Consider the following 15,659-nt stretch of genomic DNA (forward strand, 5'->3'; position numbering starts at 1 on the left):
AATATTGATTTCAGTATACATAGGACAAGAGTAACTACTAATTCTATTGTTAATAGTATGGATAACATAGTGTGTATACATTATTTTGGTTTTATATAAAATTTGTGGTGTTGAGCTGTTGGTGCAAGAGCCGGGTAGGCAAAAGCTCAAGTCAGGTTGCAACTGTTTTCAGTAATTTCTTTAAATGTGTCCAGATTCTACAAAACCTATCCAAATCGCACATCAGGCAAAATCAAACTATCACCACCAGTGGATAGCTACACTATTGCACTACTAGCTTTGAGCCTCAGTACTACTCAAACTACTCGAGGCTGGTTTTAATAGACATCTTTTCTGGGTGGTGTGGAGTGCTCAAATGGCGGTTTCAGGCCTTGTGAAGGACCTGGCTTGGCAAGAATCAGTGGTTTACTGGTGGACAGCCTTATAATGTTGGCCAGACGTTCCCTCTGTTGATTGTGCTACATATCAGCCACTAAGGAGCCAGCACGGCCCTGTAATCTCGTGTCTAGACTCCAATCGTGGCCTGCCTCAATTTTGAGGTCTATCTCTTGCCCTCCCCGCCACCCGCTACCCTCCACCCCTTTGTGAGCACTCGTGATACTACATCGCTCGTCCAACTGCTCAGATTTTTTCTTATTTGGCGGGAAACTCTACAAGCAGCTACAAGTACTGGACGTGGCCAGAAAGAATGATGCATCTTTTGTGAAACTTTCATACGCGTGCTTGCTATCCTCGGAGAGTTATGGTGGCTTCAATTCTTTAAAACCGGTTATCTCGAAACTTCTAATGTGCGATTTGGATCGTTTTTCCAAAATCTAGTCACAAATGTTGTACCATGCACATGTCACCTAATTTTAGAAAACCGTCGATATCAGCACAATTTTCAAAATGCATTTTATTTGTTCTTTGTTTTCTACAGGGACACAGAAATGGAATAGCCAAGTTTCAGCTTCCTAAATTAAGCAGCGTTGGAAATACAGCACTGAACAGCCAGACCAGAAATAATTTGATATGTACAGAAACTATCTACAGGTGCTTACATAAACAATCATAACTTACTGATACAACGACGTACGGAATTGAATATTGGCTCATTGTGTTGGCCATGAATTTGTCCATCCACCAAGGTATAGTTTTCCCCAGGCATGCTTCTTTGTTCGAGAAGGAAGGCAAATTAACTGAAAAACGATCGTCACCGCAACGTACAATTAAACGGTAAATTCTTTCGTCACCGAAACGTAAACAAACGTCTGTAACTTTGGAATATTTTCGTGTATGGAGATGAAACTAAGATTTTTGTACTCCCTATGGACAGGCGAACATGATGATTCCCAGGATTTATCCATTGGCGGCTTAATTCGCCCACCAGCGAGGTGATAAAAACTTGCATGATTTTTTCTGGAGCTTGCGTTTTTTAGCTATAGTTTTAAAATGCATTTTATTGCAAAAGTACAGTTGTGCGTATATCGACGGTTTTCCAAAATTCGGTCACATAAATTTTTCAACTAAGAAACATGTGACCGGATCTGCGAAAAAGGGACATAATCGCACAACCCTAAATTTACAGTATAGAACTTTGAATTCATTTGGCTGAAATACTGGTGGGGTCTATTCTACGGAACGGAAAGGAACGGAATGGAATGATGGACTAAACCACGGAACGGAACGCTTTCTCAAATTGAAGCTTGCAACTTACCATTGCTGAAACTGCCCTTACAGTAGAGATTTCCGACTCAATTAAATAACTAACATTCCATGCATTCATTGGTATGACAATTATTGTGCTATTTTTCAGGGTCATTTTAGTGCAAACCCCACCCCAATTGGTGGTTCCTATCAAAAGATATAAGCAAAAGAAGTTGACAGTGTGATGATTTTTGTGTACAGCATTTTCAGTGCTTTTATGTATATCACATGGCACCAAACACAATATTCAAAGTGTCATAAATCTAGATAGGAAACTATTAATAACATGAAATTTTCACCACATATCTATTTTATGGAGAACACCATATGAGATAAGTAAAACCTCTCAAGAGTGACCACTCCTTTGTAGACTGACAACTCAGAATATTACATGAATAAAGAATAAAGCAAGTGATTCACATATAAAACTGTGTATATTATGTATAATACTAAGTATACACAGGTACCTAATGCATTTTCAGGGATAGCTAACTAGAAAAATCAGTAATATTATATAACATGGTAAGTAATGACATCACAACTCACAATCAACAAATACATTGGAAACATGACAATCAAATAACACAATATAAGACCAATATTATTTTATAAAAATAGATTTGTTTGGACACTGTTCAGCTTTATTTGTCACATTGTAAGCACTAAGGATGATAATTATTATATAACACAATGACATCACTATACCACAAAGAAATTATAAATAGTTTCTGACCAAATTACAATCACTGAAGCTGCTATAAAATGGATCAAAACAGCAATAAATACACCAGAATATAACAACAGGTGAGTGTGAAGCCATGCAAGGCTGGTATCACGTGCTAGTCTCCACTTTTGAAAAGATTATGCTCAACCTTGAACCTTATTGCAATTCCGCACAAGACAAAAAACTGCTCACTTCAAACTATACTTGCATCGATGCAGAGGGAAGCCTTGAAGTCCCGGGTGATTGTAATGCTGGATTCTGAACAGTGCTAGTTGGCGATTTACCTTTTGAAGAGCCATATTATCGTCGTAATCCAACTTCAATCGTCCTCCAATCAAAAAACACACGGCAGAATCGAAATCAGCGTATAGGGTTTGCCCAGGAACACTTTTTTCGTCCTCATCAACCATAGATTCACGCGGAAACACTCGGAAACTTTGACTATCACCGGTGCCGCATTCTTCTAATTAGAATTACGTACGCAAATATTTGTACGGGCTCCCTATGGCGATTTTTATTTCTCAAACTTTGATTTGACATATTTCAATAAATACCGCATGGATTTTAATCCAGTAAAGTGCATTACGAAGTACGAAGCATTCACTACTATTAACTGGAGCGGCAGCTTGTGAAACATTTATTGAAGGTGTGTAATTTAAGTATCAAAAATATGTGTGAAAAATTGGTTGGTTGGAAATCGCTACTTACAGGTTATCAGTGGCACCTCCAGTGGGTCATTAAACATAGGATAAAAACAATTAAAGGATCGATTGTGGTTTCTTGTTGGTTGTCATTAGTAACGAAGTATTAATTGTGGGATGAGCCGCATCAGTGATGTTCATCCATGGTTCATCTACGGATATACCAAGAAGGGCACTTTATGAGGGCTGTTTTGCTTATTTTGACTTTAAAAACGAACAGTCTGGACAGGCTTTTCAAGTGATAAGTCAGTGTACAAATAAAGCAAGCAGGAAGACACTGGTAACAGGAAAGAGCCAGCTGAATTAAAACTTGAAGAATTTTGTGCAGTGTGTGAGGAGCAAATATTTTGGCAGAGTGCAAGGAGGCTATATTCTGTAAACATCACTGAAGTGTATGCATGAAGTTATTAACAGCAGGTGCAGTGGACTAATGCCGTGTTCAATAGTGAGCCGATTTTTTCTGTTGCACAAATTCAAGGATGTGTCTGACTGTTAGCCTTGAATCAGGTTAAATGCCAAAACTCCAACATCAACCTAATCTCAATTATAAGCCTTCTATGCACGTGAAACCACGTCCATAGCCACCAGGCAAATGTGATTTGGGCCAAGATGTGTGTGTGTAATTTCAATCCCATCCAAAAACAGCTTATAGCTGTAAAAAAGTGCACGTCCAAGTAAAGCAGAGTTAACTGCAACAAAAAGTAATGATATCATAATGCGGCCATGTGCGAGGTGTGCAAGTTGTAAATTTAATATTAGCTAATCAGATAATACAATGTTATTGTTAAAGTGTTAATGAGAACTATGTGATGCTGCTAGTTTTTAAGTGTGTGAGCATATTCATAAATGCCACATAAATTTAATTCTCAATAAAGCAATGTGTATAGATTCTCTAATAGTAATAAATAGTTTGAGTTTGGCCACCTTTCCTTTGTTCGTAGCATTGCTGTATACAGGAAAGGCGGCCAAACTGAAACTATTTATTACTATCAGAGAATCTATACACATTGCTTTATTGAGAATTAAATTTATGTGGCATTTATAAAGATGCTCACACACTTAAAAACTAGCAGCATCACATAGTTCTCATTAACACTTTAACAATAACATTGTATTATCTGATTAGCTAATATTAATTTTACAACTTGCACACCTCGCATATGGCCGCATTATGATATCATTACTTTTTGTCGCAGTTAACTCTGCTTTACTTGGACGCGCACTTTTTTTACAGCTATAAGCTGTTTTTGGATGGGATTTCAATACTTTTTGTTAGAATAAGCAATGCACTGTTGATAACAGTAGGTGAGTTTCCATGGTTTTGACAGAAACCCCAGATTACAGTGACAGAATATTAAAATGTAACTGTAATTTTAGTGGCCAGGGCCGCCCACATTGGGGTAACTGGGGGTATTTTGCCACCTACCACAGCCCGAAAGGGGCCACTTGAACACCTGTTTAAAGAAAGATCGATATACTCTAATAGAGCAGTCAGGATCTAGACCCTTCCTTGCCCCTGGGCCACTCTTTAACTATTTTCCCTGGGCCCTCTAATTTCTCTGGACGGCCGTGTTAGTGGCATGCAACTGCAGTCAACTAACACCCATTTTAACTAGTAAACCCTTAACAACACTTTGCCTTTCATCTTGTACTGCATTGAAACGATCAAGATACTCTATTAGAGCAGTCACAAAACAGCTGTAACACAATAATCAATATTTAGCATAGTTACAACTTCTGCTTAGCATCGAATTGTATAGTTTAAAATTACTAGCTACTTACACACTTTACCATATAAAAATATGGCACTTGTAGAAATTTGACTGTTCTATTAGAGTATCTCGATCTACTTCAAGCATTGACTAATTCAAGTGAAGAAGCTACGCCCCTGCCAAGAGATCTTGTGAAATTAAATGAGAATAGTATAGAAAAGGCAAGTATGTACAGAGACAATAGAGGGGCGCGTAATTATGTCCTGTTGTAAATAAACGCCTTTAAAATTTATATTACTACTAAATAAATGAACCAGAATAGGCTTGTGTGGCTGTTGTCTCCAAGGTTGTCTCATTACTTGTCTTTTCGTGTTGAAGGGATTTAGTCGCAATTGGTGAGTTTAACTGTACATGTATTTGTGTTGTAAAACTTAATTTTAAAAAGGCGATTAGCACATGTCATGATAAATGTGTATTTGTCACATTAGAGTCTCTCACGAAGTCACGATTATTACGAGACATTGGACCAGGGTAAACAATTTACTTCTATATTTAGAGGTTGTAGCGTTTGTATATCTTAGTATCTTAATAAACAATCCCCCATGATCACTAATCACTAATAGTACAGTGAAAACTGGTCATTATTCAGGCCGTAGGGACAAAATTTTCTGACCTTGCCTTTTAAAGAGGTGGCTGCATTATGCGGCCTTAAAAAAGGTAAGAAGCATGCTGTTCTAACTGGCTATAGAGATGGATTTAGTGTATGACAGCGTATGAGACAGTGAGTGCTGGAAGCAAGGGGGCAGCCAATCTGTTAGAGCACCAAAAGCATTGCTTCAGACATAGGCAGTTGACTGTCAGCCCAAAGTGTAAAAAGTTTCACTATTGGTCCTTATAAGCTCCTGATGAAGAAAGTGATGAAGTCATTATCCATAGGATATATTTTTCAGAGTATCCATTTCAGTTCTACAATATAGTAGCCAAGCATAAGATGAACATAACATAGCATTCCAGTGGTTTAGTGGTGACCACAACACTGCCTGAGTTAAACTGGTGAGATTTGAGACTACCAGAAGCACTGGAATGTCTTCAACACATGAAATACCAAATATCTAATGCCTGGCTTTTATCCACAGTGCATCTGTCTTGGTGGCCACTTGTACAGAAGGGAAACAGCTGCCACACAGTCTTGCGAGTGAAACAGCTAGTTGCCACACACCTTAATTATCAATTTGTAAAATCTTTAGCAAAATTGTGTGTGCGAGCAAGTGCGATGTGGCAGTGCCGTGTGTATGGTTGCTGCCTAGCAGTGACACATCACGAGTATTGAAGTCACAATGCGTTACTGTATCATTCATCTAAATACAATCTCTGAATGTGTCATTTTGTGTAGAGAGCAATCTTCCACAAGAAGTGACCTGCAGGTTTCAGTGTATATTGTTAACCATTAATATTGTTCACAATATTGTGAACTATATGTACAGTGAAACCTCACTTAGTGGCCACCTCTTTAATAAGACCACCTCATTATATTGGCCACCTCAAGTAGGTCCCAAATATAGCTAAGCATTACTTATGACCTCATTAATAAGGCCACCTTGTTATTCAGGCCAAATTTTTTGGTCCCACAGCCTGCCATATTAATGAGGTTTCATTGTACTTATGTGAATTTTTATTTTTCGTAACTTTTCTTCAGGTTTACTGATGGGCACTATGAAGCATTGTTGACTGGTACGTGTATAATGTGGTGACTTGAAATGCTAAAACAGTACGTAGCATGTCTTGTATGTACATGTAATGTGTTGTAATGTGTCCACACATCCACACACATCTTAGAAATAAATATAATTGTATTCTCTATAAATAGTCAGTTCCATTGTGCCACTGGGTCATAAGTTGGTTGAGTATGGATCATCCAGGGCACTTGAATCACATTTTGTCCTGGCCAAGTGGATCTCATCCACTGACAGAATATATAGGATCAGATCACGTGTATAAATTACGGTGGAACTTGTTTATTGCCACCTTCACTCATTCAGCAGGTAACAGTGTATAAATTCTCAACTGGAATTGGCTTTTTAAGAGTGGTTGTCTTTCTATACTAGTGGCCATTAACCCTCTAACCGTCGGGTTTACCGCAAAAAATAGAGTGGTAAGAACACTCAGATTTTACAAGCCTACTAAAAGAAATACCACATAGCAACCATAGTTAAAGGCATTGCTTAACGGCTTGGGAATGCTACTGTACTTTGTTTGTTGTGTAAAAATACGTCTCGTTACGATGGCAAGTTGGTTTTTCAAAACTTTCGATTCGTCAAAGAAGCGGCCCCACTAAACAATACGGCAGCACCAAACTTACTTGTCGCCTGCATTCTTCGTATTATAAGAACTACAAAATCGTCCATAGAACTTCACGAATCCTTATCAGCTTCACAAAAATTCGTACCGAGTTGGCACCCATCTTTTTGTTTCCTCCTGGACGGCTTGTGCATGCGTTTGGGATCATGCGTTCTTACAATAAAACAATGGCGACGACACGCGGTCAGTTGCGCTTCTACAACAGAGGACTATTCTCAGTGAGTTTCAAGAAAATATGACAGAGAAAGTGTTTCTTTTATTCTAACATCTCGTTTGGACGGTGACATTCAGTGTGCTATTAGCAAAGGAGGGCAAATCATGTCAATACTCGTGTTAGAGCTTCATTATTCCTCTAAGAGTGTAACTACTACCGCTACTATGCTAGAACAGTAAGGTATGGTTGGTATTTAACTCAACAAAAACTTGTATGCATAATTTACAAAATGTATAATTCAAGTACTCAACCAATATTTACTTTTTGTGTGGTACAAAGTAAAACAGTTTCTACTTTCATCTGTGCACAAATGAACATTACATTTACAACATTTTATTCTGCTTTCATGACGCATCTCCTTCCTTGTTAAGTTTCTTTTACTTCGTATTGTAGAGCAAACAATGCATTCCATTTTGTTCTCTGTGTGTACAGGCCAGTGCCCCAGCTCAACATTGAGTCTCTCAAGCTGCTGATAATCATCGGATCTCGGACGTCCTCCAGCCTTCTGTCGAGCCTCAGTAGTACCAATGAGCTGACTAGCAACTTTCAAATGGAAGGAAAGAAAGTCGAGTTTTTTACGACCCCTCTGGTTGCAGCTGTCAGGAAATTTGTTGCTATACAAGATGTAAGCATTCAGCAATGAACATTCCAACAGATAAGCAAAACACCGTTTCCACCATTTTCGTGATCTGCGGCCCACATTGTAGTAACCTATCATCTGATCACCACGATCCACACCCTTCATGTATTGTTGGTAGTCATGGAGAAGTGGTGGACATCTGACAGCCTCCTGAGTTCCATCCTTATTTCTTCTCATTATTGTTGGTAAGTCTCCATTCATTGTTGCATTGTGCATTGTACTGATAAAATGTACAAATTTGCGGTCAAACCAGACTACAGCTAACAGAGGTCCGTTAGAACGATAATCATGGTAGCCTCTTTGTTTTTCCCTCTTTGATTTCACCAGATCTTTAGGAAACCCTTTCCTGTTAGTATGGACAGTACCACAAGTGTTTATCCCTTTCTTGTAAAGGGCCTGAGCTAGCTGTGGACTGGTATAGTAATTGTCCGTAAAAAGATGGAGTCCATCCTGTTCTAGTCCTTCCACCAAGTCCAATACTACCCTTGAACAAAGGCCAGTAGTAACATCAGACTCCACCCCCTCCCAGTATATATTTGTATCCGATACACATATCCATTGGTTGCATCGCTTAGAACGAAAACCTTTATGCCCCATTTTGTTGGTTTTGCCTTCATGTATTGCTTGAAAGAAAGTCTGCCCTTGAAAGGGATCATGGCTTCATCTATAGTGACGTGTTGATGTACTGTGTATTGAGCTTCAAACTGTGTTTTCAGTAGAGTTGCAAAACGTCTAATTTTGTAAAGTTTGTCATTACCAGGGTCTTGTGTATTGTCAGCAAGATGTAAAAATCGAAAGATTTGTTCAAATTTAGTTTTGCCTATTATACGTGAAATTCCAGGCGTCTTGATGTGCTCATTTGCCACCTGCCAGTACATTTCAAGTCTTGGCAACTTGATGATGCCCATCAATATCAGCACTCCTATGAATAGTTTCATCTCATCTGAAGTAATGTTGTTCCATGCTCTTGGGGTAGGTTTTGTAGATTGATTGTTATTTGCGTATTTGTTTGTTTCTGTCACAAGTAGATCCCAAACTTCATCTGTAAAAAATAACATAAAAAATTGTAAAGGTGTTGTGTCATCAGAAAAGCTTGTTGTTGGGCCAGGTATTTTTGTGTAACTGTAGCAGTAAGAAGTTGGTTCTTGTGTAACCCATGCTGTCTCATCCACAGGTTCTAAAGTTGGCAAATCTGGAATTGTCCTGTTAGATTGTCGTCTACGTGTACGTCTCAGAGTTGTACTATCATGTTCTGGGTCTGTACTTCGTCCACGTCCTCTTCCTCGTCCACGTCCTCTACCTCGTCCACGTCCTCTACCTCGTCCACGTCCTCTACCTCGTCCACGTCCACTACCTCGTCCACGTCCTCTATCAGAATCACTTCCTCTACCACGACCTCTACCAGGAACACTTCCTTTGCCACGTCCGCGACCTCGTCCACGTCCTCTTCCACGTGCTGTTGTCAAGGTAGCCAAAGCAGTGTCATTATGATCAGGATCAGGTGATGCACTGGAAGAACTTGTGTCTCCACTTGATGAAGGATCTGTATCAGTGTCAGTGCTATGTGATGTATCAGAGCTGCTCTCATCATCACTGGAAGAATTTGTTTCTGAGATATCATCACATTCGCAGTGAGGTACCACATCATGCGTACGTGGTCGTTTACGACACCTTGAGTGAGTAGATGATTCACTGTTTGATAATTCCTCCCTCACCATGGAAGTGTTTTCAGAATGAGGATGAGTTGTTGTACGTCGTGGCCGCTTTGCTAATGTTCTGTGTTCCTGCAAAGATAACAATTTGTATTTATTATGTGTGCTAGTATTTTACACATGTTACTTCATAATTATGATATCTATTTGTATTGATTTTCACTTATACAATAATTGGTTTCAGTTGAACTGTCATGTGTGATATCAATTTATTTGCATTATTAGTCAATTTACAACTATGTAATACATGGTTTCTGTTGACTTTGCTGCAAGTTACATCAGTATTTGTATTTATAGTAGTCAGCTGGCTTACCACATTTGGTGTACAGTCACGTTCTTCCTCGCACATTCCCTCTTCATGAACTTCTGTGGGAACAACATTCTCAAGAAGTCGATCTTCAACATTCTCGTCTTCATTATTCAAAGTGTTCGCTTCCAATGAGTGTTGATTCGAAGAGATGTCTACCCCCTCAGTCGTAGTTTCACCGAACAAAGTGGTGTCTTGTACTTCATCCTCTTCACTTCTCTCATCTCTTCGTGGTGCTATATCATTGTGTGTAAGGATAGTCTCCCCTACCAAAGCGTGGATATTTCCATCGTCTACAACATCATCGTCGCTTTCCTCCTCACCAGAAAAGCCGAAATCTTCATAAAAAATTGCTTCAACAATATCACCCCATAATACTCGCGATAACGCCATTACGTATCTTTCGAGCACAATGACAAATCTTTGCGCGAAGGACCCTTTTATCCTAGTTACCAAAGGGGCAGGGACGTCATCTTTTACGCAGTGCAGCGACGGCATATTACGTATATATTTGTGGAATGAAATTGAAAGATTTCTTTTAGATGAATGCATTATTAGAAAATCCGTCATATGGCGGTTGTGACGGTTAAAGGGTTATATAGGTTGTACTGATAGAGTGTACATACTAGAGATGCAACAATATCCTCCACTTAGTGTCATTTGATAGTGATGCAATAGAGACTATGTATTATTGCATTTAAATACTATACTATTATATTGCAACTCTAGCACGTATTTATAACAGGAATGTTTGTTAACTGTTTAGACATACTGGAGCCACACCCACTCATCTGGATTCTACAAATGGAGTCATACCAACTTGTTGTCATCATACTTACTCGTTACTCCCATTGTGGTTGGATGAATATACATGCCGTCATGTGAGACTTGCTACCATGGCGGGCCACTGGAAAACATTTGCATAGCAGTTATATTACAGTAATTATTGTACAATTCTTATATACATTATTGTTGTGAAAAGTGCTTGGTATTCATGTGTCTCCTCTATATGCTGTAATTACATGTGTAATTTTGTGTGGGGTGCTATAAAATGCAATAATGCATGGTGACAATTGTATTAGGCGATTTTGCACACTTCCTTTTAAGCTAGCTACATGTGCTAATTACTCACAACTTGTGTCAACAACTGGTAACCACAGCTGTACTCTTGTGTCATTCTTTAAGCTGCGCCCTTAGAGGACAAATTATGTGGGGGCGACTAATTTCAAAACAAAGGATGGTATGCAGCACCATAGATTATATCTATGGACTATAATCTATGGCAGCACAATTCTTGGTGCCTATATGTACTGATTAACTACATAGAGCGCCAGTTCATCAATACCCAGTGACCGCAGTTGTGCTCTGCGTCATTCTTTAAATTCCGAGTAAATTCTTAGAGAGCAAATGACGTGGGGGCGACTAAATTCAAATTTCAAACTAGCCATTCACGAAAACAAATGTTTCAATCTGAACGAAACTTTTAGAACAGTTTAAAGACACATTGCCCTACTTGCCAAGCGAGTATTGCGGAAAACAACAATCTGGGATTTGTATTTGGCCTCTAGGTCGACTGAGGACGACCGAAACTTCGTTTGGTGCTGAAATCACGACTGTAGGGTAATCATGTATGGTGAAATCGATTATGTGAATCTTGAGGTGATTGAGTGAATACTGAAGCGATAACAGGGCGACCAATGTTCGGAATGCACTAAGGAACGCAAGGCATACACCTGTGGTTGCGTCTAACCGCATGCGATAAAAAATAAAATATAAATATAAATGAAACTTCCCCTTTGATGTCGGCAATCTCGATCACGAAACAATCGGCATGGATTTGCTTCACTGCTTGTGTGGTAGTTACTAGTGACACGATTAGTTCAACTCCAGAGTTTCAGAGGGATAGCGTAAGTTACGGGTGGATTACAGGAAGGCCGAATTTGACAAGGTTCGTTCTTGTAAAATCCTCACGTAGTGGTCGCGTCATTTATTGTCTGTGGCGCTTTTCTGCTTTACTGGCCGCGCGACTCACTACAGTGAGTCTTGATTTATCTAGTCTGACCTGAAATGGAACACACATTCATTACATACCACCTAAGAATCCTAGGATTCCTTAAGTGTAACATTTCACATGCTTCACTTCAAACAAAATAAGCTAAATTTGTTGTCTAATTTCAAGTAATTGCCAGTCCAGCTGGTCCATGAAATTACAGTGGGATCACATGTATTTGTTACAGTGCGGGCTGCTCTGTGTTGGATTTACTCTAGAATTGAGATTTCAAGGTAGACTGCCAATGTACCAACAGTGTTGTAGTATATTGAAGCGGAGGATAAATGAATACAGTAATGTTATATAGATTATTTATGTATGCAAACATTTTCATAATGAAATTGATATCCCATTTTGATTTGTACCTCCACTTTGCAACATATTCAAGAACAACATGTTACCACTCTTTTAATCTCCAACCACTGTCATTAATTAACTAAGAACTCACCAATCTTTGTTTGTTCCGTCTACAATTTTGCTTTGGAACAATAATTATCTAAAGGCTCTGATTCGTAAAGTATTTAAATCTGTAATTCACCTTATTGTAGTTGTACTAATTTTATTGATTTGTCTGTATGTTTTCTTCATTTTCCTTTGAAGTTGTACAGTATAGGTAAACAAAGATAAATCTAACCCATCTTATTCTAGGATTTCTAGTGACTAAGAATAATTTACTAGTAATTACTTGTATACAGGCTCAAATTGAGAAACTATAAATAAATTGAATTAATATTATACAATCAGTTTGCTTTTGGATATTTAATGTCTCCAACTGCAACAAAAATTTGATGAATCCATGCATCTCATCACTGGTCGTCTGAACATTCTGAAAGTGATACCTTACTCAATCAACCATATATTCTGTTTATTAGACTGAATAAAGTCATGATCACCTAGCCTTTTCCTGTCAGCAATAACTTTCTAGTTAATTTCTCTGTGGATATTATGCTCTGAAACTGAAGGTCTTCTAAACTATCTTATCAAGATCAGCAGATACAACTGACATCCAATCGGCTACTGTATTGTAGTAACAAAACTTGCCTTGGTCATGTAATAAATGAATTGAAGAGACCTGCTTGATATATCAGGTAGTAGAACAATCACTGCATGAGACAGCTTTTAATATTTTATTGTCACCCTATTCCATTTTCCTGGAGGCTCCACTGATAAAAATGCAATTTCAGCAATGATAGTGGCTAGCCAAGCTGCAAGTTTTGATTCAGAAAGCATTCCATTCTGTAAAATAGACTCCATCCTGGATTCAACTTCCTACTCAGGCTGAGATATGTGGCATTTAGTCCACTACTCTGTTAATGAATCATTAATGTTCACGCAATATAGCCTCCTTGAGGTATCTGAATGTTTGCTCCCAACCCACTGCACAAAATTCCTTTAGATTCTGCTTAGACTGAATTAGTTCAGCTTGTCACCATACTTGTTACCTTTGTACTAGTGTAGCTACATACTGATTTATGTCGAATAGAAAGGCTGGGCCCTAGTCTGTACATTCTAAAAGCAAAAACAATTCACATACTAGTAAAAACAAGTCATGCATTAAGTTCCCTACTTGATACATAAGAAGATGAACACATTGAAACAGCTATTCCCACAATTAGGACTTCGTTACTAATGACAACCAACAAGAACCCACAATCGATCCTTAAATTCGTTTTACCTTTCTTAGGGTGCGTTTGATTACCTGCTGGAAGTGCCACCGATAACTTGTACAGCTATGGTAAGCTGCTAGCTTCAATTTGATAAAGCATTCCGTTCCGTAGTTTAGTCCATCATTCCGTGCCGTAGAATAGATCCCACTTGAAATACTTGCGCATTATTGAAAATTCCTTAGATTTTATTAACCCCTCTTTCTTAGTGAAGGAAAGGACTAACAATAAAACCCTGGATAACATCTTATTCGCCTGCTCAAGAGGAGTTGGAAAGGTTTGTTTCGTTGCAGTAGACACAACGATACCTAAGTTATGAGTGTTTGATTACGTCATTCCGAAGCGATCGTATACGATTGATTTTTCTTCATGAATTTCGCCTTTGTATGCAGTGAAGAAGGGTGAGTAAAGGAAACACTTATCCAACAATTGATTCTCCTGTTGATGGCGAACACGATTGTGAAAATGTTAGCTCCGTACCTCAATCCGTTGGTAAGTTACAACCGTTTTTGTAAGCGCCTGTAATTTATTTTCTCTATACTTGCTGTACGTGTTGATTTTTCTGTTGCTACTTTGTAGGACTGTAACTCGCAAAGTTATTGGCATGTGAAGTTAAAACTGTTAGTGGGAACACTTGGCTAAGTAGATTATAAATATTTAATAAACAGGAATTTGAAAAATATGCGATTATGTCCTGTTATCGCAGATCCGGTCATGTGACCGTCTCAGCAAAAATCCTATTTGTTCGCACAAGTATGCGTATTGATAAAAACGAAATTTAAAATAATTCGTAAAATTACGCATGCTACAAAAAACTATGCAAATTTTTATCAGGCCAGTACACAAAGAAGAAAGAGTTAAAACGATTAAAACTATATACCATCTTATTCGCCTGGCCATGGAGAGTTCGAATATCTTTGTTTCGTTTCTCTAGCTTCAACGGTATGCTTGTCACGTGAGTTTGTTTACTATGTTGTAAACGTAAACAAGGTTGTCATCGTTTCTTCCACCAAACCGCCGTCATATCCATATGCGCAAGTATCTACAGGGCTAACACTATACCTTGGCTGATGTGCTGATCCATGGTGAACGTTTTAAGCCAAATTGCAACGTTGTAGGCTAATCCAAACGGAAGTTATGGCTGCGAATGTAAGCGCCTGCAGTTTATTTTCAGTGTAGTCGCTGTACAAATCGATTACCTTGCTCTTCCTGCTGTTTATCGCTATAATTCTAAAACTACACACTACAGAGGGTTAAACTGTGTGGTTCATTCCTTCGACAATGCTGATATTGCTGAGTGAATAAAAAAATTTAATTGAGCGTACAAGTCGGGTTTTTACTGAGACGGTCACAAATGAAAAATGGCCTCTCGCCCGCATGAGTTTTGTTCAAATATTCCTGACGATACACTGTGAATCAACTTGGCCCTTCCTAAGCTTGGTATTACCTGCAAATAAAAACACATGACTTGAGATGGATTCATGCATATTATTAACATAAATAAGGACGAGAATAGGTCCTAGAATTGATTCTTGTGGAACACCACTCTTCACATCTTGCCAACACGATTTTACCCAATTAAAACAACGCGCTGTCTCCTATTGTATAGAAATCCATCAATCCATATAAGATGGTTGCCTGTAATTCTATAATGTTCAATCTTTTACAATAAATTTATGTGGCTCACTATCAAAAGTTTTTTTGCAGATCCATGTAAATAACATCAACAGATACACCTTGAGCAAGTGATTTTGCTAAAATATCCTTAACATGAAGTAACTGAGGAGTGCACGAATGCCGCCATCACTTGCTCTCTCTCAACTACTCAATACCAGAATTCATGGTGTATAACAGTATTAATGTCTAGAACATGTAACTATCAACAGGTATT

The 15,659-nt window shown here is 38.5% G+C and overlaps 2 protein-coding genes across 2 annotated transcripts in view; both read right to left on the bottom strand.

Annotated features, from left to right (window-relative positions):
* The window catches only part of LOC136247971 (protein NLRC3-like), a 44,306-nt gene that overhangs the window by 26,150 nt on the left and 2,497 nt on the right, over positions 1 to 15,659 (bottom strand). The gene's annotated exons all lie outside the window — the stretch shown is intronic.
* On the bottom strand, positions 7,415 to 10,447 carry LOC136247005 (uncharacterized). The gene is made up of 2 exons (XM_066038603.1): positions 10,061 to 10,447; positions 7,415 to 9,819 (listed from the first exon to the last, which is right to left on the bottom strand). The coding sequence occupies exons 1-2, from the start codon at positions 10,445 to 10,447 to the stop codon at positions 8,515 to 8,517; spliced, it is 1,692 nt and encodes a 563-aa protein (XP_065894675.1). The 3' UTR covers positions 7,415 to 8,514.

Source organism: Dysidea avara, chromosome 2 (assembly GCF_963678975.1).
Source record: "Dysidea avara chromosome 2, odDysAvar1.4, whole genome shotgun sequence".
Taxonomy (NCBI): domain Eukaryota; kingdom Metazoa; phylum Porifera; class Demospongiae; order Dictyoceratida; family Dysideidae; genus Dysidea; species Dysidea avara.